Source organism: Carlito syrichta, unplaced genomic scaffold (assembly GCF_000164805.1).
Source record: "Carlito syrichta isolate Samal-C Ts95f unplaced genomic scaffold, Tarsius_syrichta-2.0.1 Scaffold302313, whole genome shotgun sequence".
NCBI lineage: Eukaryota > Metazoa > Chordata > Mammalia > Primates > Tarsiidae > Carlito > Carlito syrichta.
In genome coordinates this window covers 178,480-199,904 of record NW_007246409.1, presented here as the reverse complement: position 1 = coordinate 199,904, position 21,425 = coordinate 178,480, and the positions used below count along the sequence as shown (strand labels likewise).

The window sequence follows — 21,425 nt, the reverse complement described above, 5'->3', positions numbered from 1 at the left end:
CCTCCACCTCCCTCTACCCCCTGCTGTGAGGCTGGACGAGCTGCAGAGGGATCGGATGGACACCTCTGGGGGGTGAGGACACGGGCTGGAGCCTGGACACCTGGAAGCTGGGATGCGGGGCGGAAGATCCCTCTTTTTTTTTTTGAGTAAGAGTCTCACTCTGTCCCCTTGCTGGAGTGCAGTGACTCACTCATGGCCACCACAGCCTCTACCTGCTGGGCTCAGACGATCCTTTCGCCTCAGCCTTCCAAGCAGCTGGAACTACAGGTGTGCACCACCATACCTGGCTAATTTTTATTTTTTAATTGTAGAGGTGAGGTCTCACCATTTTGCCCAGGCTGGTCTCGAACCCTTGGGCTCAGGCAATCCTCTCGCCTCCGCCTCCCAAAGTGCTAGGACTACAGGTATGAGCCACTGCACCCAGTGGAAGGTTCCTCTCAGCCTCAGTGTCCCCATCTGGGAAATGGGAATGATAGAGTGGCACTGTGTGAACGTAGAGTCAGGCTACACGCACCAGCTAGGAGGGATCAAAGGAAAACACAATGCAGTTCACCTGGAGTCAAGACAGCTGCCGCCCCAGCATTGAACTCAAGACAGAGCGTCAGCCCTGACACTGGGGGCCTTGTACTTCTTGCGGGCACTGAGACGACTTAGCGCTTCTGCCCTGGGCCTTCAGGCCCGAATCTCGGGGGCAGGTGTGGCTCGGCTCACAGGGTGAGGAAGCCTCTGCTGTGCCCACCGGGACTGCCACCCAGGCCTGGGGTCTGGGCTCACTGTGGGCTGGCTGCGGGCACCATCTCTGCTCCTGGAGGGCTGGGACACATGCGGCCCCCTGTCGCCCAGAAGCTGGACGTGTGCTTCTTTCTAGGTTTCACTTGAAAAAGAAGATGAGAGTCTGGCGGGACTCCTTCCTGGTAGAGAGAGGGTGAGAGCCGGGTCCTGGGGTTCCTCCCCCCCCCCCGTTCACACACCCCACCCAGGGAGCTCCTCCCGGTCCCAGGGTCACCCCCACCCATACATCCTGCCCAGGGAACTCCCTGCGGTCCTGGGGCCACCCCTGCCCACACGCCCCACCCAGGAAATTCCTGCGGCCCCACCACTCCCTAGCAGGAAGGAGAAGGGTGCCCTTATTTACCACCCAACAGTGACCGGGAAGTTGAGTCAAAGCCCTCCAAACGCAAGGGCAGCAGAACCAGGGTCTGGAGGCCACGTGTGCTCTGTGGACATGGACTGTCCATGTCTTCCGTGTTCTGTCATTTACTTCCAACTCTCGCGATGTGGGAGGTTCCCCATGAAACCCCAGCGTCCCTTGAAACTCAGGACACCAGCCAGGCTGGTCTGCATCCTCCACGGTGAGGACAGCCTCAGCCGAGCCTTGGGGCACCCCCGGAGCTAAGAAGCCACCCTCCGCCCACAGCAAACTGCTCCACAAGAGAGACAGCGACAAGGTGGATGCCCAGGAGGAGAACTTCCTGCCCAAGTACCAGCGCGTGAAAGACCTGTGTCAGCGCGCCGAGTACCAGACGGCCTGCGAGCAGCTGGGGCAGGTGAGGCGGCTGGGGGCACCTCTGGGCTCCTCCTCCCAGTGACTCCCCTCCCTCGAGCTCCTCCTCCCTGCAACTGTGTCCCTCAGGGCGCCCCCACTCGGGGCTCCCCCCCTCCAAGAGACTCCCCTGCCCTCGGGCTCCCCTTCCTCCTGGCAACTCCGCCTCCCTCCTGGCTCCCCCTCCTTCCCAGTGGCTCTCCCTCCCCTCCTTCCAGCTTCCCGCCTCCCTCCCCGCTTTCTCCTCCCAGTGGCTCCTCCTCCCTCCCTGCTCCCCCTCCTCCCTCCCAGCTCGTCTTCCTCCCTGTGGCTCCTCCTCCCTCCTGGCCCCCACTCCAACTGCAGCCAGCCCAGGCCTGCTGGAGCCCCAGAGCTGCTGCGCCCAGGGCCAGGGCCTCCCGCGTGTGTCTGTGACACCCAAGGTGCGGTTAGGTGGTCACGGGACGCTCCTAAGAGGCGACTCCTTTCTCAGCACCCCCGGACTTGACGGAGGCGAGGTGCCCCACGGTGCACGCCTCGAGCTCCCTCTGACCCTTGCCCTGAGGCCCCCAGGACTGAGGTCGCTTTCCTGTCACTGTGCTCACCCGGACAGCGCCCTCTCCGCGCCTGGCTTTCCTCTACAGGAGTGCTAGGAAGCGGCCTTTTAAATAAATAGACACAAGTTTTGGGAGAGCCCGACCCAGGCTTCTTGGAGGCCTGGAGGGCCAGGCTGGGGGCAGGGAAGGGAGTGAGGCAGGGCCAGCAGGTGGTCAGCCTGACCTGGCCTGGCCCGAGGGGGGCAGGGCCCGTGTCCCTCCCCTGCCGGTCGGGACTGGGACACTGAGCTGGGGCTAGGTCTGCCTGTTTCGCAGCAGGAAATTCAAGACCTTCATGTTCAAGGACAAGGCACAAGTTGGGCGGGTTTCTGATCAGCTGCCTCGGAATGGCTCCATCTTATCGCTGGACACAGACTGTGTCCTGACCCCTCCTGGTGGTAGAAGTCACCAGCATGGGCCACCAAGCAAGAGCCTTGGGTGATCTCTAACCATCTCTAACGTGTGCCTCCAACTGCCAGGCTCTGTCCTAGGCACCAGAGCTACAGCCTTGACTGTCCTCCACAGAAACCCGTCCTGGCCGGGGTGCGGAGGCTCATGCCTACAGGCCCAGCACTTCGGGAAGCCAGGATGGGAGGATCGTTTAAGGCCAGGCATTAGCCTAGACCAGCTGGGAGGCAGCAACCCAGGGCCCCGGGGCTCACAGCTCCAGGGCCTTAGGGTCCCAGAGCTCCCTGGAAGGCAGGCACATCCCAGCTGTCCAGCTGCCCTCTGAGTCTGTTGCCCATCTTGTGCTCACACTATGCCATCAGGAGTGCCCCGCCTGGTGTCTCCTCTGGAGGATGGGGTCGTCTGTCATTGAATAAACGATTCCAGGAACCCAGCTCTTGTTCCCAGTCTCCCTTGAGGGCAGGGCCCGCCTGGAGTTCACTGTCCTGGTTTCTAAAGCCCAGACCAGGCTGGCTCCTGATTAAATGTGCCCCAGGCATCTCATGATCACAATTGCCATGGTGGATGCCTAGTGGGAGCTTTGCAGGATTCATTCAGACACCTCCCAACAGCCCTGTCTGGTAGGTGCTTCCTTTACATAGGGAAAAACTGAGACCCAGCGGGTAAGCAGCATGCCAGAGCCCCAGCTTCAAGTGAAGGAGCTGGGATTTGAACTCAGCCTATTGAGTTGCAGGACCTTTGTTCTCAACAGCTGGGGGGACCCTGAGCCAGGCCATGTGAGTCCATGCAGGCTGGGATATGGCCTACCAGTACAGCCTCAGGCCTGGACGTGGAATGAGGGTCAGGGCATGCCAGCGTTGCCTGGAAAAGCAACAAGGCTTCTAGGCAGCATAATACAGGGGCCAGCTGATGCCTTCTATAAAAGGCCCATCGGTGACCGAGGCTTGGGCCTTGTGGTTGTTTTTGTTATTGCTTTTTACAACTCTTTAAAAATGTACTGTGTAGGCCAGGAGTGGTGGCTCATGCCCATAATTCCAGCACTTTGGGAGGCTGAGGAGGGAGGACTGCTTGAGCCCAGGAGTTTGAGACCAGCCTGGGCAACATAATGAGACCTTGTCTCTATGAAAAGAGACTTTTTTTTTTAAATTAGCTGGGTGTATTGGTACATGCCTGTAATCCCAGGACTTTGGGAGGCCAAGGCATAAGGATCACCTGAGCCCAGGAAGTCGAGGCTGCAGTGAGCTGTGATCATGCTACTGCACTCCAGCCTGGGCGATAGAGAGACCCCCCAACTCAAAAAGCAAAAAAAAGTACAATGTAAAATCTAATCTTGGCTCACAGGCCGCACAAACATGGGCTGTGGGCTGGAGTTAACCAGAGGCCGCATTGCCAACCCCTCGCTTGGTGCAGGCTGAATGTGCCGTGTGGGGAGGAGGTGGGCGGCGGGGAAAGAGACTTCCAGGCGAAGAGCGAGTTGGGCAGAGACTGCCGGCCACGGGCGAGCCCAGGGCATCACAGGGCAGCCGCATATCTGACTTCTGGAAAACGAGACCCAGCCGCATGGGCCGTGCGCCCACCCAGCGGCAGGCAGGGGTAGCCCATCACCTGCCCACTCAAGCCTCTTTGGTGGGGCCATGCCTGCAGCCCCGGGGTCTAGTTCTGCTCTGAGGCATCAGGCCATGGGAAAGGCCTGTGCTGGGGGCGTGAAGGACAGCCGGGAGCCACCCGGGAGAGTGGACTGTCCTGAGGGACAGGTGACAGTGAGAGGCAGGGGAGTCTGGGCCAGCCTGGGTGCCCCGTCCGGCTCTCAACACTCCCTGGGCCTGTCCTCATCCTAAAGTGGGCATTCAGCAAGCTGACCCTCCACCCAGGGCTTGGCGTGCAAAGCAGCAGACCCACGTCATGTCCCAGAAAGCCTGAAGAGGCCTGAGTAGCCGTGTGGTCAGCGGGTGGGGCCAGGTCACGACAAGAGCAGCTGTCACCGGACCCAGTGAGGGGACCCAGGAGGCTGGAGCAAGGGAAGAGGATGGCGGTTGGGATGAGAAAGTGATTCTCTCTCTCCTTAACTTTCTGACAGCACGCCTTGAATGTGTGCGCTGTACTCTGACCACACTGTATCTAGTCCTTAGTGAGGAGAGGAGAGGGAATTTAAATGAGGGGACTGGGGAGGGTGACATTGGAACAGGGACCTGAAGTAGGCGAAAGTTCGGGCAGCAAGAGCTGGAGGAAAGCATTCTATCCAGAGGGAACGGCGTGGGCAGCAGCCCATCTGGGATCCTGGAAGGGAGCTTTGGGGCTGAGGAAGAGCAGGGACTGGAGAGCGACAGCAGGTGAGGTCCCGGGGGGAGGCAGGGTTCTGAGCGGGCAGGGTGTGGGGTGCCAGGCTCAGGGCCTGGGTGTTCTCCTGAAGATGGCAGCAGCTGTCAGAGTTCAAACAGGAGTGACGTGACCCACCCACCCTTTAAAAGGCCTCCCCAGCTGCCTTGTGCCCGTGGATTTCAGGCGCAGACAGAAGTGGGTACCCGGAGCAGAGGCTGCTCTGGGCGCCTTGCGGGGGATGAGGCCACGCCTCCGGAGGCGAGCAGCGGAGAGGCGCTCGGAGCTGGCAGGGGGGCTGGACGTGACCGGGGAGAGGGGAGGCAGTGGTGGGGGGCTGCAGGCGCGACGTGACAGGCCCGGCGTGTCTTGCAGAAGTGGCAGTGCGTGGAGGACGCCGTGGGGAGGCTGAAGCTGCACAAGTGCAAGGGCCCCGTGCAGCTGGGCGCCAGGGCCCTCTCCAACCTCGTGCCCAAGTACCACGGCCAGGGCGGCGAGGCCTGCCCCTGCGACTACAAGCTCAGCCTGGCCGGACGCCGGAAGAAGTTCTTCAAGAAGAGTAAGTGTCTCCGGACCCAGCGGGGCAGGGGGAGGAGGGCCCGTGCGTGGGAGGCCATGTGCTCATTCAAGCAATTCCAGAGACCTGTCACTTAGCCATGTGTGTTCCGGGAGCTGGGACACAGCCACACACCCTTGCCAGCCACCCACGCTAGTGGGGAGCGGCCGTTGATAGCAGAACACGGTCTGCTGGACGCGGTGGCTGACGCCTGTCAGGCTGCACATTGGGAGGCTGGGGCAGGAGGCTCACTTGAGTCCAGCCTGGGCAACACAGCGAGACCTCATGTCCACAAAAAAATCAAAAATTAGCCGGGCTCAGTGGCTCAGCCTGTAATCCCAGCATTTTGGGAGGCTGAGGTGAGTGGATTGCCTGAGCCCGCGGGTTCGAGACCCACCTGGGCAACTTGGCAAGACCTCATCTCTACAATAAATCAAAAACTTAGCCGGGCACAGTGGTGCACGTCTGTGACTGTAGCCCAGCTACTTGGGAGGCTGACACAGGAGGATTATCTGAGCCCAGGAGGTCGAGGCTGCGGTGAGCCGGGATGGTGCCACGGCACTCCAGCCTGGGCAACAGAGACCCCACCTCAAAAAATAGTAATAATAAAACAAAGAGCAGTGGGATAATAAAAAGAGTACAGGCAGGAGAGGCAGAGGCAGGAGCCGGGCCAGGACCCTTCGGCCCTGGAGAGCACTGTAGGGGTTTCACTCGGAGACGAGGAGTCTCTGTCTGGAGAGTTCTGAGCCTCAGCGACAAGACCAGACTTGTGTTTTCAAAGGACCCCCCTGGGCCGTGTCAGTGGACATGCAGGGGCAGGGACCGAGGAGGAAGCCCCTGTTCGCTTGGCCGAGATGCCTAAGAAGCTGGGGTGACCCAAACTGGGTCGCAGCATGGGAGGAGGCAGCGGTTGGGTTCTGGCTGGGACATGACCAGAGAGCTGCTAGGCTCCGTGAGCAGACTCGCCCACTCCCAAAATTGATGTGCAGCCCAAGTCCAAGGCCCCAGCACTTTCAAGGTCATTCCCAGGCATGACTGGAATGGCCACCCCATGCTGCCCAGCTGAGGCAGGACAGGCTAGTGCTCTGTTTTCTGTCCAGCTCTCATCCTCCACACAGGCGTCGTTTCACTGTCTGTGCCACGCGTCTCACATTTTGCACTTTTTTCTGTGATTTTGCCGGCGGTTGTTTTAATTTTTAACATCGGGGCCATGTGCAGATTTGTTACAGGGGCGTACTGTGTGAGGCTGGGACTGGGGATTCTATTAAACCAGTCACCCAAAGAGCACAGCGCCCAGTGGGTAGCTTTCAGCCCTTTTCCTCCCCCTCCCCAGTGTCTGTCGGTCCGTCCTTACGCCCTGGGTGCCCAGGGTTTCGCTCCCACTTACAAAGTGAGGACATGCAACATCCAGTTTTCCGTGTCTGTGCTAATTCGCTTGGGTCGTGGCCTCCAGCTGCGTCCATGTTGCTGCAGAGGACATGACTTCGTCCTTTTGTTATGGCCGCGGCTTCACTGTTGAAACGGACCCCACGCTGTGCTGTCCATGTTCCCGAGTGCAGGAAGCCTGAGATGCGGCTCACATGATCCTTCCATGAAATGCACTTCCTTTAGGTGTGCGCCATAGTGCTGCTGGCCATGGGCCCAGTGCGAATGGACCCGTCATTTACACGAAATAAGGTGTCTGTGCACAGACACGCGCACACCAGGTTCCATGCTGGTCGGCTGACGAATGTGTTGTGGCGGAGGCTGCCAGGAACCAGCCCTGCATGTTCCCTGGGAACCACGGTTCAGTATTGGACAACTCGGTGGCGCAGTGACTTTCTAGAACATGACTGCTGTGCCGAGAACAGACTACGCTTTAGATGTGTGAGGAGCCGCCGCCTATGTCTTACCCTCACTCTCGGCAAGGGCTGGGAGGGGGCCGAGAGAAGATGGACAGTTAGAAAGCCAAGGCGCACAAGGCCGGACTCGGTGGCTCAGCCTGTAATCCCAGCACTCTGGGAAGCTGAGGCGAGTGGACTGCCTGAGCCCGCGGGTTCGAGACCCACCCAAACAACTTGATGAGACCTCATCTCTACAATAAATAAAAAATTAACCGGGTGTGGTAGCATGCACCTGTAGTTCCAACTACTTGGAAGGCTGAGACGGAAGGATCGCCGAAGTCCAGCAGGTCAACGCTGGGGTGGCCGTGCGTGTGCCACTGCACTCCAACCTGCGTGACAGAGTGAGACTCCAACTCAAAAAATAAGAAAGAAAAAAAGAAAGCCAAGGCGCAGAGAAGGTGGAGAAGACCTGGACCAAAGACTCTGCTGTCACCCTGGCTGATCACGTCCCATTCTGGGTTTCACATGGAAGTGAAACTGCTTGAAAACACCAGGGGCCGGGGGTGCCTGGTCATCTGGCCGGGTGCATCCCCTCGGGGCTGGGCAACTTCCTGTTTCTTCTTCTTTTTTTTTAGTAGGAGTCTCACTCTGTCACCCAGCCTGGAGTGCAGTGGCACACTCTCAGGCCACCGCAGCCTCGACCTGCTGGGCTCAGGTGATCCTTCCACCTCAGCCTTCCAAGTAGCTGGAACTACAGGTGCGCCCCACCCTGCCCAGCTAATTCTTTGATTTATTGTAGAGATGAGGTCTCGCCAAGTTGCCCAGGCTGGTCTTGAACCCCTGGGCTTAGGCAATCCTCTTGCCTCCACCTCCCAGAATGCTGGGATTACAGGTGTGAGCCACCACACCCAGCTAACTTCCCATCTATTTGGCTCCCTGGGCCGGGGACAGCCAAAGCCAAGTTAGAGATTGTTGTCTTGTTTTTAATTGTGGAAAAGTGCACATAACACAAAATGCACCATCGTAGCCATTTTTAAGTATCCGGTTCAGTGTGTGAAGTGCATTCACACTGTAGTGTGGCCACCCTCCAGGGCTCTTCTCATCTTGCAGAACAGAAACTCCGTTCCCATTAAACACGGCCTCTCCATCCCCCCACCCCTCCCAGCCACCACTCAATTTTCTGTCCCTATGAACTCCACTGCTCGAGGGTTGTTATCTAAATGGTATCACCCAGCATTTGTCTTTTTTGTGACCGGTTTGTTTCACTTAGCTCAGTGCCCGCAAGGTCCATCCATGCCATAGCATGTGTCAGAATCTCCTTTGTGTAGATTGAGCGACACCACACCATGGCCTAATCAGAGATCCAGGTGGCCAGGGTGGCCAGGCTCGGAGGTCTCTGGGCCATCCAGCCAGGCAGAAGCATCGTGTCACAGAACAGGGGAGTCTCTCCATAACCACCGTGGCTGCCTCATGCAGTGCCTGCCCCCCCACAGATGCACCCCATCTCATCTCCTCAAAGCCCATGAGAAGCCACCACTTTTCTTCTAGCTGAATAAAATGAGCGATTCCCAGATTGCATTAAGCAGCTAGCAGCTCCCTGCGTCAACATGTGGCGCTGTAGATAATCGTTAAATCATACAAGCACTCGCGGCCCAATTAAGCTTTTCCCTCTTATTAATAATGCTTCGAGGAAAGAAACATGCACTGTGTGGCTGAACGTCGGCCCGACTAAGGTAGCAAGTCCTTGTGCGCGGGCAGTGTGACATCACTGCAGCGTCCCTGTGAGCAAGGCAGGGTGCCCATCCCTTAGGACGGACGGGAAGGCTGGGTCACATGGCTGGTCTGGGGACTCCGGCTCCATCTCCCGGCCAGCGTCCCTCCCCCCACCCTCTGCCAGGGCCTGCCCGCCGCGCACTCTCTGTTCCTCTTTTCTGAACATTGTGGAGCTGGCTCTTCTGGGGGCGGTTCTGCCCCCTGGGGGAACATTTGGCAATGTCTCAGGACATTTTTGGCTATCACACTTGTATGTGATGGGGCCCACACACAGGTTGATCTGGCCCCAAAATGTCAACACGGGCAAGGTGGAGGAGCCCTTGCCCGAGAGCTCAGACCCGGGCTCTCCTCGGTCCGTGGGGTCTCTGGGTAAGGTGTGGGAAGCTGGGCAGAGCCCGGAACAGGAGAGAATGAGGACCTGGGGTGGGGCCAGGTGGCCGATGTTCACCCAGTTATGGAACAAATACATCTGTGACCCTACTATGTGCCTGATTCTGCTGAGGCTAGAGTTGACAGAGATGCTGACTTGGACCTCACACATGAGACAAGTTGTAGGCAATTAAAAAGCACAGGAAGGAAGAGGGGAAGGACTGGGCAGAGTGGCCGCAGCTCCAGGTGACATTTAAAAAGAACCAAGTACAGAGAAGCTGCCCCAAATGTAGGAGGAAGAGGAAGTCCAAAGGCCCTGTGGTCAGAATGGACTTGGTGGGTCCCAGCCACAGAGGGGAGTCCCCAGTGTGGCCCGAGCATGGTAGGAAGCTCGGCGGCAGGGTGTCACCCTGCTTTACTCACTCTAGCAGCTGGTTGGCACCCGCTCAGCAGGCACTGGACATTTGACTGGTCTTATTTCATGTCTTCGTGTTTCCAGAGAGCCTGTGAGGTGGGCACCAAACTGTCCATGTCGAGTCATGGACTTGCACCAAGCAATCTGATGCCGAAGCCTAAGCTCTTGGCCACAGGCTTGGGAAGTGCCACTCCACCCCAATCTGTGTGGCAGGAAGGGTACCCGTTTACCTCCCAAGGGCTAAGGGCCTGGTTCCCCACTTAGCCTTTTAGGGGAGTAGGATGAACCAGCATTTATTGAGCACTTAGTCTATTCCTAGGTGATTGACATACATTAGCTTCATTAACCAGTGGAGTAGGCACTGTAACTGATCTATTTTACAAATTAGGAAACTAAGGCGTAGAGGGGATGACTTGCCCAGTGTCCCACAGATAAGGGGTGGCAGAACCAAGGATGGAAAGCAGGTGGGTCTGTGTCGCTCCGAAGCCCCAGCCCCAGGCAGCCACCAAGCTGCTTTAAGCCTCGTAGATGCACTTGTTTTGGAGAGTTTAGACAGACAGCATAGGTGACACACGCCCTTCTAGTCTGGCATCTCCCACTTAGCATAAGGCTTCTGACGTTCGTCCACGCTGCAGCACAAATCTAAACTTCATGCCTTTTTGTGGTTGTGTGTTCCGTTGTACACTTAGCATGATTGTTTATCCACGCACAGCTCTTTCTTTAAGTTCTCTTAAGCCAGCTGCTTTCTGGCTCCAGGACTTGTCTCCCCACTGTGACCACCTCAAGGCTCTCTGCCTGCAGCCAGGTAGATTTCACGAGGCCCTCAAGCCATCACAGGGCCGATTTCACAAGCCCTTGGGGGTCATCACAGGGCCTTGTGCCTGGAAGCCCTGCCCTGTCCTGATTGGGGACCTGCAGCCGGGAATCCTGGCCGCTTCCAGCCTCCCTGACCCCACAACCATCTGACGCCCACAGAGTACAAGGCCAGCTATGCCCGCAATCGCTCCATCCGCTCGGTGGCCATCGAGGTGGACGGCGAACTGTACCACATAGGCCTGGAGGACGCATCCCAGCACCGAAACCTCACCAAGCGGCACTGGCCTGGGACCCCCGAGGACCAGGACGACAAGGAGGGTGGGGACTTCAGTGGCACCGGAGGCCTTCCAGACTACTCAGCACCCAGCCCCATTAAAGTGACACATCGGTGAGCATCCAGGTTGGGGGAGGAGCCGAGGGACCTGGGGGGGCCTGCCCCCGCTGACCTCCTTAGGGCCACACATGGTCCCTGAGGATCATGGGACCACGATCCCGATCTCGAGCAGGTGCTACATCCTAGAGAATGACACTGTCCAGTGCGACCTGGACCTGTACAAGTCCCTGCAGGCCTGGAAAGACCACAAATTGCACATCGACCACGAGGTGAGCGCGGGATGGGGCATGTCCTCTGACTCCACTGCCCACACTGGGAAGGAGGGAGGCCAGACCCGGGGAAGAGGACAGAGGTGAAGGGCATCCCCACGGAGTCCTTAGCCTGGGGCCAGGAGCACCCTCCCAGCATCAGATGGCCGGCATCCCCCACAGGCTGTCCAAGGAGGACGACTCGGCCACGCCATGCCGCTTCCTACACACAGGAAGTCTACCCTGCAGTCCTTTCAGCAAGCCCGGGGAGAGACACCAAAGCCGTGGGTGGGCTCAGCTACTTCTCAGGCAGGCTAGGGCAGGAGAGTGGCTCAGTGCACGTGCTGAGGCCTGGCAAGAGGAAAGGGAGGCTTTCTGTAGCCTTGGGGCCCAGGGCGTGTGGGCTTCTCAGCATGGCACAGGCAGGGTGGGGGCGGCCACCAGGCCGTGCCCTCCTGGTCCAGCCCATGAGGGCACATGGCCTCCTCTCCCGTTCTTCCCCCAGATCGAAACCCTACAGAACAAAATCAAGAACCTGAGGGAAGTCCGAGGTCACCTGAAGAAAAAGCGGCCAGAAGAATGTGACTGTCACAAAATCAGGTGAGGCGGAAGAGAAGGCACACAGGGTCCCAGCTCTCCTTCAGGACCACTCCTGGGGACATGCATCCCATTACTGACCCCCTCCCTTATTTCTTACCCCCATCTTCTCCCCTCAAGGTAAAAAAAACAGTAATACTTCAGCTCCCTACTGGCAGGCAGCTGGGCACACAGACCAACCCTCAGGTAGCCAGGCTGGCGCCCGGTTTCATGCCTGCTGGCAAGAGGCCGGCTCGTGCCCTGCAGGGCTGGCTCCGGGCAGGGAGTCGGCCTCTGTCGCTCACCCTTTCAGAGGTCACCCACACAGCCAAGGCTACCTCACCAGCTCGGGGCTCTCTGGCCTGAAGGACTGAGCTCCAGGGCAGCTCTGCCCTTCCTGTGCGGGCATGAGTGGCTGTATCTCCTGTCTAGCATGACATCCACCAACCAGCGTGGCTGCTGGGCACTTGAGCACAGGAAAGCACGGCTGTGGGGAACTCCGCTGCCTCCCCCGAAAGGCCTGCCAGCATAGCCCCTGCTGATGACCCAACCGGCAGGGACCCACCCCGCTGCTAGTTTCGGCCAAGTTCCACCCTGAGCAAGCTAGCCTGAGGACTTCAGCCAGGGTTGTCTGGCCACTGCTGCCTCCGGGATAGTCCAGGCCCCTCCCTATCCTTGCACCAGAAGACGAGCTGGGGTGGGATGGGGCGGGGCAGCCGCTAAGGGAGGCCCAGGAGTGAGGCTGGCACCTGCCAACGTGGCTCTGCAAGCCAGGCTGAAGCAGGGCGCGTCTGTTGCAGTTATCACCCCCAGCACAAAGGCCGCCTCAAGCACAAGGGCTCCGGTCTGCACCCTTTCAGGTAAGGGCAGCTTCAGGGTGGGAGGCATGGAGGCCCTGGGGAGGAGGCTGCCTGACAAGGGATGAAGGGCCAGCAGTCGGCCAGCGGTGGCCCGCCTCCAGGTCTGACGGTCCCTGGCGAGGTCCCACTGCCGCATGAAATGACGCCCCCTTGTGGCTGGAGGGGACTGCGGCAGCCTGACCAAGCGGGGGCAGTACGCGGGAGGGAGGGCACCGGTGTGACGGGAGTCCCAGTGGCCCCCAGGGGTGACCACAGGATAGCAGAACCCCGGCAGCTGGTCCCAGCTAGGCCCTGGGTCCGCGGTGGGGCGGAACGGGAAGGCCATGCGCAGGCTCTGCCAGAGAGGCTCAGGCCAGCCCCAGGGGCACAGGGCCGGGCTCCCAAGGTGCACGACCCTCATGCCCGCAGGAAGGGGCTGCGAGAGAAGGACAAGGTGTGGCTGCTGCGGGAGCAGAAGCGCAAGAAGAAGCTGCGCAAGTTGCTCAAGCGGCTGCAGAACAACGACACGTGCAGCATGCCTGGCCTCACGTGCTTCACGCATGACAACCAGCACTGGCAGACGGCGCCGCTCTGGACGCGTGAGGACTCGTGGCGGTGGGGGGGGCAGGAGTGGCCAGAGGGCACAGAACCTTCTGCAGGGGTCCAGTGGCCCCCTAAGAACCTCCTCCACTCCCCGTAGTGACCCGCCTCTCCCAGTACTGGTGAGGGCCTTGGTGCCAAACCCTCTAGGCCTCTCATATGTAACAGACCAGTGACATCCGCGCTCCAGAATGTCACTTGGCATCTGAGGAGCTATCTCGGGGGCGTGCCCAACACGAGCCACTGTTGGCAGTGGCTTCCCCCACAGGTCCTCAGGCAGGCTCTCTCCCCTGGCAGTGGGGCCCTTCTGTGCCTGCACCAGTGCCAACAACAACACCTACTGGTGCCTGCGGACCGTCAACGAGACCCACAACTTCCTCTTCTGCGAATTCGCCACTGGCTTCCTGGAGTACTTTGATCTCAACACAGACCCCTACCAGGTACAGACAACACAGGCTGGAGAAACAGTGTGGGTTCACGAGCACTGCCAGTCAGGCCTCCCGCCCTGGGGAAGGGGTGGCAGATACCCTAGGTCCCCCGAGTCCCTAAGACAGCAGGAGTCAGTCAGGAAGCCCTTTGCAGCCTCCATCCTCCTGCATCCGTAACAAACAATGTGGCCTCTTCCCTCTAATTCAGGGGCATGTCAGCATCCAACCAAACTTTGCAGGAATACGTGAAGACTCCTACAACTTTAAGAGCTGCAGAGTCAGGTCAAGTACCACACAATCCAGGGCCTGCAGGGACCGTGCAGACCTCATAATGATGACACTCGCTCTGCCCCAAGCACCTTGCCAAGTGCTTTCATGTAGTGAGTCTTCTAAACATGCACACAACTGACATGACCCAGAATCCGCATGCAAGGCTAAAAGGGGCCGCAGAGTGGTGATTGAAACATGGAGCCCTTGAAAAGGGACAGTCACCCCTGAGCTTCGGCACTAAAACGTTTCTGGAACGTGGCCTTGGCATTGTCTGACCTTAAACCTTTTTTATTTTGTTTTTTGTTTTTGTTTTTTTTGAGTTGGAGTCTCACTCTGTTGCCCAGACTGGAGTGCAATGGCTGCTTCCGGCCACCGCAGCCTTGCCTGCTGGGCTCCGGCGATCCTTCCGCCTCAGCCTTCCGAGTAGCCGGAATTACAGGCATGTGCTACCACACCCAGCTGATTTTTTGATTTATTGTAGAGATGAGGTCTCGCTGCCCAGGCGGGTCTTGAACCCACGGGCTTAGGCAATCCACTCACCTCAGCTTCCCAAAGGCACGGGATTACAGGCTGAGCCACCAAGCCCGGCTCAACCTTCAACCTTAAAGGTCTGAAATAATTTTTCAAATGAAATCTGACTTGTGTCAGCAGCTCCGCTGCTTCATTTTAATCACCACACAGGAAGGCTGCCCATGTTTTCTGAGATAGGTTAAGCCTGTACTTTACTGCGGGGGGTGACAGGGAGGCAGGTGAGTCAGGCAAGTGAGTCAGTCACCAGTAGTGCCCAGACGAGGCGAAGACCCAGGTCCCTTCCCAACCCTCCACCAAATGGCTGCCTTACGATCAAGAGGAGCCTAGGGCCTCGGAGGGTAGGCTGCTGACAAACCTGAGGCTTGGCAGGACTTCTTCCAGGCTTGGGAAGTCCCTCACTGAGTACACAGACGTGGTTTTCATTCTCAGTCCAAAAGGACCTGGGGCCAGAAGTCAAAGTCACCCGGCTCCTCTGTTCTCTGGCTCTTACTAAGTGGAAACTGGAGTGAACAGGACACCAGCCTGAGGCGCCTTCCACTCCCAACCTGAAATGTGTCCCCTGGTTGGTGAGAGGAGGGGCCGGAGGGTCCCCGTACTCACTGCCCTTTCTCTAACCAGCTGATGAATGCAGTTAACACACTGGACAGAGATGTCCTCAACCAGCTGCACGTGCAGCTCATGGAGCTGAGGAGCTGCAAGGGTCACAAGCAGTGCAACCCCCGGACTCGAAACATGGACCTGGGTGAGTGGGCATCCTCGTGGGGTCTGCAGAGAGCAGGGCGGGCATGGGAGGGAACTCAGGAGGTTGTGTCTACCCCAAGAGTGAGCTTGAATTGCCGAGAGTTGGGGGGGGATGTGATTCAAGACAAGCCATCTGGAAGGTGGGGATGTTCTGCCCCTGGTGGGCAGCTGGCCTTCCATGAGCCATGCTTCCTGAGAGAGGAGCACCTGGACCAGCTGCCTGGGGAACGTTTCATTTTCCTCCCTCTTGTTCATTCATTCATTCAACAAACATTCTAGAGAGCTTAAACCTGAAACCACGTTGGTTACTAAAAAGCAAAAAAAGGACCATCCTCCCTGACCTCACGTGGAGCTGGTGTCCCCCTAGGGACAGCCGCCCACACAGGGAAGCCGCTTGCTTGTGACCAGGGTGAGGGGGGCTCTCAGGGCTCTAGGCTTTCTGTCCCCTGGAGCATAGGTGTTCATGCCCGTAGGTTCATGAGCATAGGTATTCATGAACCAAGGTCAGTGTTGGATGAACACATCAGGGTCCTAAAACTGATATGGCGACACTGTATTGTGGGTACTCTCCAAGGCCACCTGGGAGACTCAAGGAAATGTCACCCCCTAATCCTGCCCACTCTGACTAGGGAACACTGTCAATGTCGTGGGACTATGACAAAATGCACAATATGGTTGTTCAAGGCCAGTTATGAAGTTTGTAACTGTGCCATTTTTACCCTAAATTATCTGTATCATTTTTTTCATTTCTCCCTCACGTAGGACTTAAAGATGGAGGAAGCTATGAGCAATACAGGTATTTGTTTTGTTATTAAAGCCTAAGCAAAGTTCCCACATCCCTGCCCATTCTTCAGTCTCGTCTCTCTGGGGCTGTCCTTCCTCAGGTCTGCCAGGGGCCTGGACCACCTACCAGTGACAGGTGTCACCCAAGAGACAGGCCTTCCTTTATAGGTGGGGGTGTCTTTTCTTTCTTGGGGATGGTTAACACTCATTCTCCTTTTGACACTTGAAAACGTAGGCAGTTCCAGCGTCGAAAGTGGCCAGAAATGAAGAGACCTTCTTCCAAATCACTGTGAGTTGAGGAACCCACTTACAATAGAGATCTGGCTCTGGCTGTTTGTCTTGCCAAAGCTATTCTCTGTGCATGCCATTTCTTATTTATCACCCTTCACTCATTCCCATAATGAGAATGTATACGGCAGTGTCTTTCCTTTAAGAACACACACTTGAATCCATCTCATGTTTTAGATGTAATACCTTGTCCAGTGCACTGTTGCTCTTGCTGTAGCCTGTGCTTAGTGAACTACAGCGATGTTTTGGAGGCTAAGAAGCATCTAGACACTACAACTGCCAGACATCTCGAAGGCTGTGGTTGCAAAAGTACTAACTGGTCCACGACATCAGCAGTCGGGGGCCTCGCTACCTGGTTGCCAATAAGTCCATGCTGCAGATTCTCATGCCAGCCAATGGGGGCTGGCAGCCGTAAAGTCTGCCCGTGCTCCAAAGGGAGCAGCTAGCTTGTTCCCCGTGGGAATGGGATGCAGTTTGTCAGATTTTCTAATTCATCAAAGAAATCCCAAAATGCAGATATGTATGAGAATTTTTTTTTTTTTTTGAGTTGGAGTCTCACTCTGTCGCCCAGACTGGAGTGCAGTGGCCGCTTCCGGCCACCGCAGCCTCGACCTGCTGGGCTCCGGCGATCCTTCCACCTCAGCCTTCCAAGTAGCTGGAATTATAGGCATGCGCTACCACGCCCAGCTGATTTTTTGATTTATTGTAGAGATGAGGTCTCGCTGCCCAGGTGGGTCTCCAACTATTTTTTAAACACTGGCTACTAATCTGACATTAAGTTACCATGTAGGCAAACTAGCCCCCTCGGTGAGGCACCATTTGCAACCTCTGGTCTATCCATTTCTGTCTTTATAAGCATCTAAACTATGTGGCTTTAACAGGACATTAATAGTGGCCCAGCTAAGCATTTCTTTGGTGCTTCCAAAATGAAGCTTCAGAACCTTTACATCTCGCATCCGCCTTGCCACTGCCCTGTCCAGATCCTGAGGTGCCATCTTGCCAGGCACTGAGTATTTACACAACTGAAAATGGAGACTAGGTGGTAGCAATTCCCTTTCTAAGACCTAGAAATATTCTTGGCAGCCACATCCTTGAAGCAATGCTTACTTGGCTATGGTACTGATTAAGATACCCTAAACAGCATAATAACCAAATGCTAAGATGAGTTTGTTTTTTGTTCTCTAGGGGACAACTGTGGGAAGGCTGGGAAGGTTAAGAAGCAACAGAGATGAACCCCCCATCACCTGACTGTACAGGCAATGAAATCGTGTGCTGTAGGCCAGGAGGCCTGTGAGAGCAAGAACTTGCTTTGCCAACACGGCAAATTCTGGAGGATGAACATCAGGAGCAGAGAGAACTTCAAGAAGTCTATTTTTGTCCCTGCTTTTGCTTTGGATTATACCTCACCAGCTGCACAAAATGCATTTTTTCCATATCAAAAAAAGTCACCACTAACCCTCCCTGAGAGGCTCACAAAGGCAAAAGAACATAGAGAGTTTCTCCAAAATTTTCCCCGAAAGGTGAAAGTCACTGGAATTTTTTTTAATTGTAGGGGGGAAACAGCCCTGTTTTAGATCCTCGTACTCTTATTCTTTTGGTTTGTCACAAATAAGGAATAAAAAGCAAGACACAACGTGCAGAGGCTGAAAACAGTGCAGAGAGTTTGACAATGAGTCAGTAGCACAAAAGCAATGACATCTACCTAGCACTGTAACCCTGGTTGCCTCAGAAGCAGCTGCCTTCACTGTACATATGTGACTATTTACATGTAACCAACATGGGAACTTTTAGGGGAATCTAATGAGAAATCCCAATTTTCAGGAGTGGTGGTGTCAATAAATGCTCTGTGGCCAGTGTCAAAGAAAACTCCTTGCAGTCGTGGACATTCCTGTTCATGCCCAGATGCCATTTCTCCCAGTACTTCTTTGTTATCTGTCCCAGAACTAATATTTCTTAAGGTACTGAAAAGAAGTGAAAGTTGATGTATGCCCCACATTTTGATGGAATTGTATTTGTAAAGAAATTTTGTAGTATAAGTACTGCCATACGATGTTCAAAATGCCAGCCAATGACCAGCAGTTGGTATGAAGAAACCTTGGACATTTTGTAAAAGACCATTCTTGGGAGTTTTTGGACGTGTTTATTTTTGTTTTTAAGTATTCAAGATGCTAACCAGTCAATACCTTTTTGGAAGGAGATGGCTTGGGCTTCACAGGATTTTTTTTTAAAGGGGAATAGATGGTTGTAGATTAATAACTAAAATGTACCATACTTCAAGAGACCCCACAGGTAAGTCTCCTATTACACCAGCTTTGGCGCTTCATCTTTTAAAAGTATTAACCGATTGCAAAGCAGCTCACTTCAGCCGACTCTTTGTATACCAGGTAGTCTAACCTGGTACAAGTGGCTGTCAGAATTCTGAATGGGAAAGGTGGGAGGAACATGGGTCAGCCCATCTCTCATTTAGCAGGTGACAGAGATGATCCCCGAGCACCCACACTCCGTAAAAAGTTTCATGCTTTTCAACGTCCCAAATAGGCTAGGACTCCCTAGCAAAATTTTGTTTGATTGTTTTCTTTTTAAACAACTTTCTTAAACTTCACAGAAACAGCTACCATTATTTGAAATAGCTTCCTTAACCTCTTTTGCTCCCTTAGTCCAACAGGTATTTAAAAAAAAAAAAAAGCAAGCTCTTTAGGTTCCAATTTTAAATAGCAACCTTTATTTACAATGACATCCAAAACGGTCAGCAAAGCAGTCAGCTCACCACCCCTCAGAAGTCATCTCATGTGGTTTCCATTCTTTGCAGGGTAAAGAATGATTTCGACTTCTTTAAACAACACTTCATGTAAACTTGATTAAAAGTGAATTCATTCTCCATACAATAAGTCAATTCCTGAGAATTTAAATATTGCTCTCAGAATGACATTTTGATATTCAAAAGTTCATATATTAGAGAGAGAAAAGAGGAAAGAAAAAAACCACCCTGCTCGTGATTAAACAGTGTGCCTTGGAGTTGAAAACAACTCTTGCTCATTTGCAGCAGGGGGAAAATGTCATCGATGCTAGAGGTTTTGCTCTTGTGACTCCGACTTACGAACAAAAACGCATGGCTTCTGCAAATAAAAAGTGAGCTTGACAGGTCTATGAGTAACTGGCAATCCATCTGTTTACCTTCCAGCTGCATCTACCTCTGGACCAAAGAACTTCTAGGACATTGAGCCAATTCTCTTCTGCAACACCCCACCCCTAATATATACCCCTAACACCCCTTAGATATTAAATACTGGTAAACTAAATAGCACTGCTTATTGATATTTACACCTTTCAATTCAGATGCACAATTTAGACAAGTGGCATCATAATATGAACATTAACAATGCAACTTCCATTTACTTTTTAAAGGAAGAAACATGTATCTCCTTTATATCATTTTAATCTTTATAAAATATATATTTTTTATTTATATATCTTTGGATTCAGCAAAAAGTAGGTACTGGAAATATCCCACATTCTAAAAGAAGATGAAAAGATTACTTATACTGTTCACCCAACAGATACCAAGGTTTAAAAATGGGGGCGGGAGGGTGTGAAGAGGTAGGCAGCAGGAATACAAAGAATTATCTAGAAAAGATAAAAGGGCAATAGAGGTAAGAACAACAAATTATCGCAAAGACTGCACCTATCAAAAGAAAATCAAAATATTGAGTCTGCACCAATCAAGTGACAAGTAGAAAATATAAAAACTGATAATAAACTTCATTTTTTGCCATATAAAAAGGGAGTGCTGCCTTCCAGTTAGCCTGGAGCCAGGACTTAGGAAAGAATCACAAAACTTTATCTTTTTTGTTTTGTTTTTAATAATTTGCAAAAGTCAAGAAAGGTAAGAGCACCATTCTGTTTTTCCCCAAGCACACAACTTAAACAAGGCCGGTTCAGACCACCTGACACAACTGAGTTGAAAAAGACACAGACGCTCCTCAGCTATGCCTCAGCTTCCATGTAGGAGAGTCTGTCATCTGGAAAGCACAGGCCACTACAATGGAAGTTCACACACATACACTCTTAGGTTTATTTTGAACCTGGTGGGGGGAGGAGGGGCAAATGGAGCAAACTCATAATTGTCTACACACTGCTTCGAAAATAAAATCCACTCTAGCGGCGCTTCTGGAAATAGCAGGTTTCACTTATTCACAAGCATATCAAAGATATTCAATGATCTTACCTTCAGAGACATCTAGAAAGATAAGTCGAATGTGTGAAATTTAAAAAAAATTAACCGGCTCTCAGTTATTGCTAAAAAAATGACACCAAGGCTAACAGAGACATTTGAAATTCATAGATACTCCAAAAACCTAATTTCATTCACCTGTTTGAACCTAATAAAGTAACCTAGATAAAGGGAATTAAACTTGATTTTTTCCCTACTCCCAACTGACTAGCACAGGTGTCAAGGAGAGGCAACAGCAGAAAGTGCAGGGGCAAAAGAGGGAGAACAGTTGGACTGTGGCTCGGACCTGCAGCAAAACCAGCTGTTCTGGGCACTGAGCTCCATAAGAAATAGTGACACTACCCTAAGTCACAGAGACCTGGTGAAAGCATCACATCAGTAGACTAGAGGACAGCTGAGCAGACATCAGAAGCCATACACCAAGGAGTCTGTCTGCTCCTGAGAGCTCAATGTGGGACTCAGGTCTTAGCAACCAAACTCTTAGAAGAGTCCTAAAACTGATGAGAAAACAATGTATCTCCAGCTACTTGGAAGGTTGAAGCGGAAAGATAACCTGCGCCCAGCAAGTCGAGGCTGCGATGGCCGTCAGTGTGCCACTGCACTCCAGCCTAGGCGACAGTGAGACTCCGGCTCAAAGAAAAAGAAAAAGCAACATATCCATTAAAGAAAAGAAACCTATGAATTGCTATCACTTAACTTATAAACTGCTTAAAATCCAAAAGATTCTTTTTTAAAATCAAATTGCTTGATTCTTTTTAAATTCCTGATAACTCTTTTGTTTATTTTCCCACATCTATCCTTTCCCTCAAAATTAACAAAGTGCTTAGTTCTGGCAGAGGAATTTTTTAAAAATTAAAACACCAACATCTAAACAAATAATCTCTTTTAAAAGCATTTAGATTAAGAGACTGAAAAGGGTGAGGCATCTGAGGCTGGGGGGGGGGGAAGGAAACCTGTGGGCC

The 21,425-nt window shown here is 53.9% G+C and overlaps 1 protein-coding gene across 2 annotated transcripts in view; it reads left to right on the top strand.

Annotated features, from left to right (window-relative positions):
• The window catches only part of SULF2 (sulfatase 2), a 69,375-nt gene extending 49,996 nt beyond the window's left edge, over positions 1-19,379 (top strand). Inside the window, exons 7-20 of one of the 2 annotated variants that reach the window (XM_021711471.1) lie at positions 869-925; positions 1,418-1,547; positions 5,218-5,401; positions 10,754-10,982; positions 11,098-11,197; positions 11,682-11,776; positions 12,553-12,612; positions 13,021-13,190; positions 13,489-13,631; positions 15,039-15,162; positions 15,924-15,957; positions 16,180-16,233; positions 17,418-18,521; positions 19,042-19,379. In XM_021711471.1, coding sequence (XP_021567146.1) covers positions 869-925; positions 1,418-1,547; positions 5,218-5,401; positions 10,754-10,982; positions 11,098-11,197; positions 11,682-11,776; positions 12,553-12,612; positions 13,021-13,190; positions 13,489-13,631; positions 15,039-15,162; positions 15,924-15,957; positions 16,180-16,233; positions 17,418-17,448 — 1,411 coding nt within the window. In that variant the 3' untranslated portion in view covers positions 17,449-18,521; positions 19,042-19,379. The remainder of the gene's footprint in view (positions 1-868; positions 926-1,417; positions 1,548-5,217; positions 5,402-10,753; positions 10,983-11,097; positions 11,198-11,681; positions 11,777-12,552; positions 12,613-13,020; positions 13,191-13,488; positions 13,632-15,038; positions 15,163-15,923; positions 15,958-16,179; positions 16,234-17,417; positions 18,522-19,041) is intronic. The other variant, XM_008056289.1, reaches the window with a different exon arrangement.
• Positions 19,380-21,425: the final 2,046 nt, after the last annotated feature.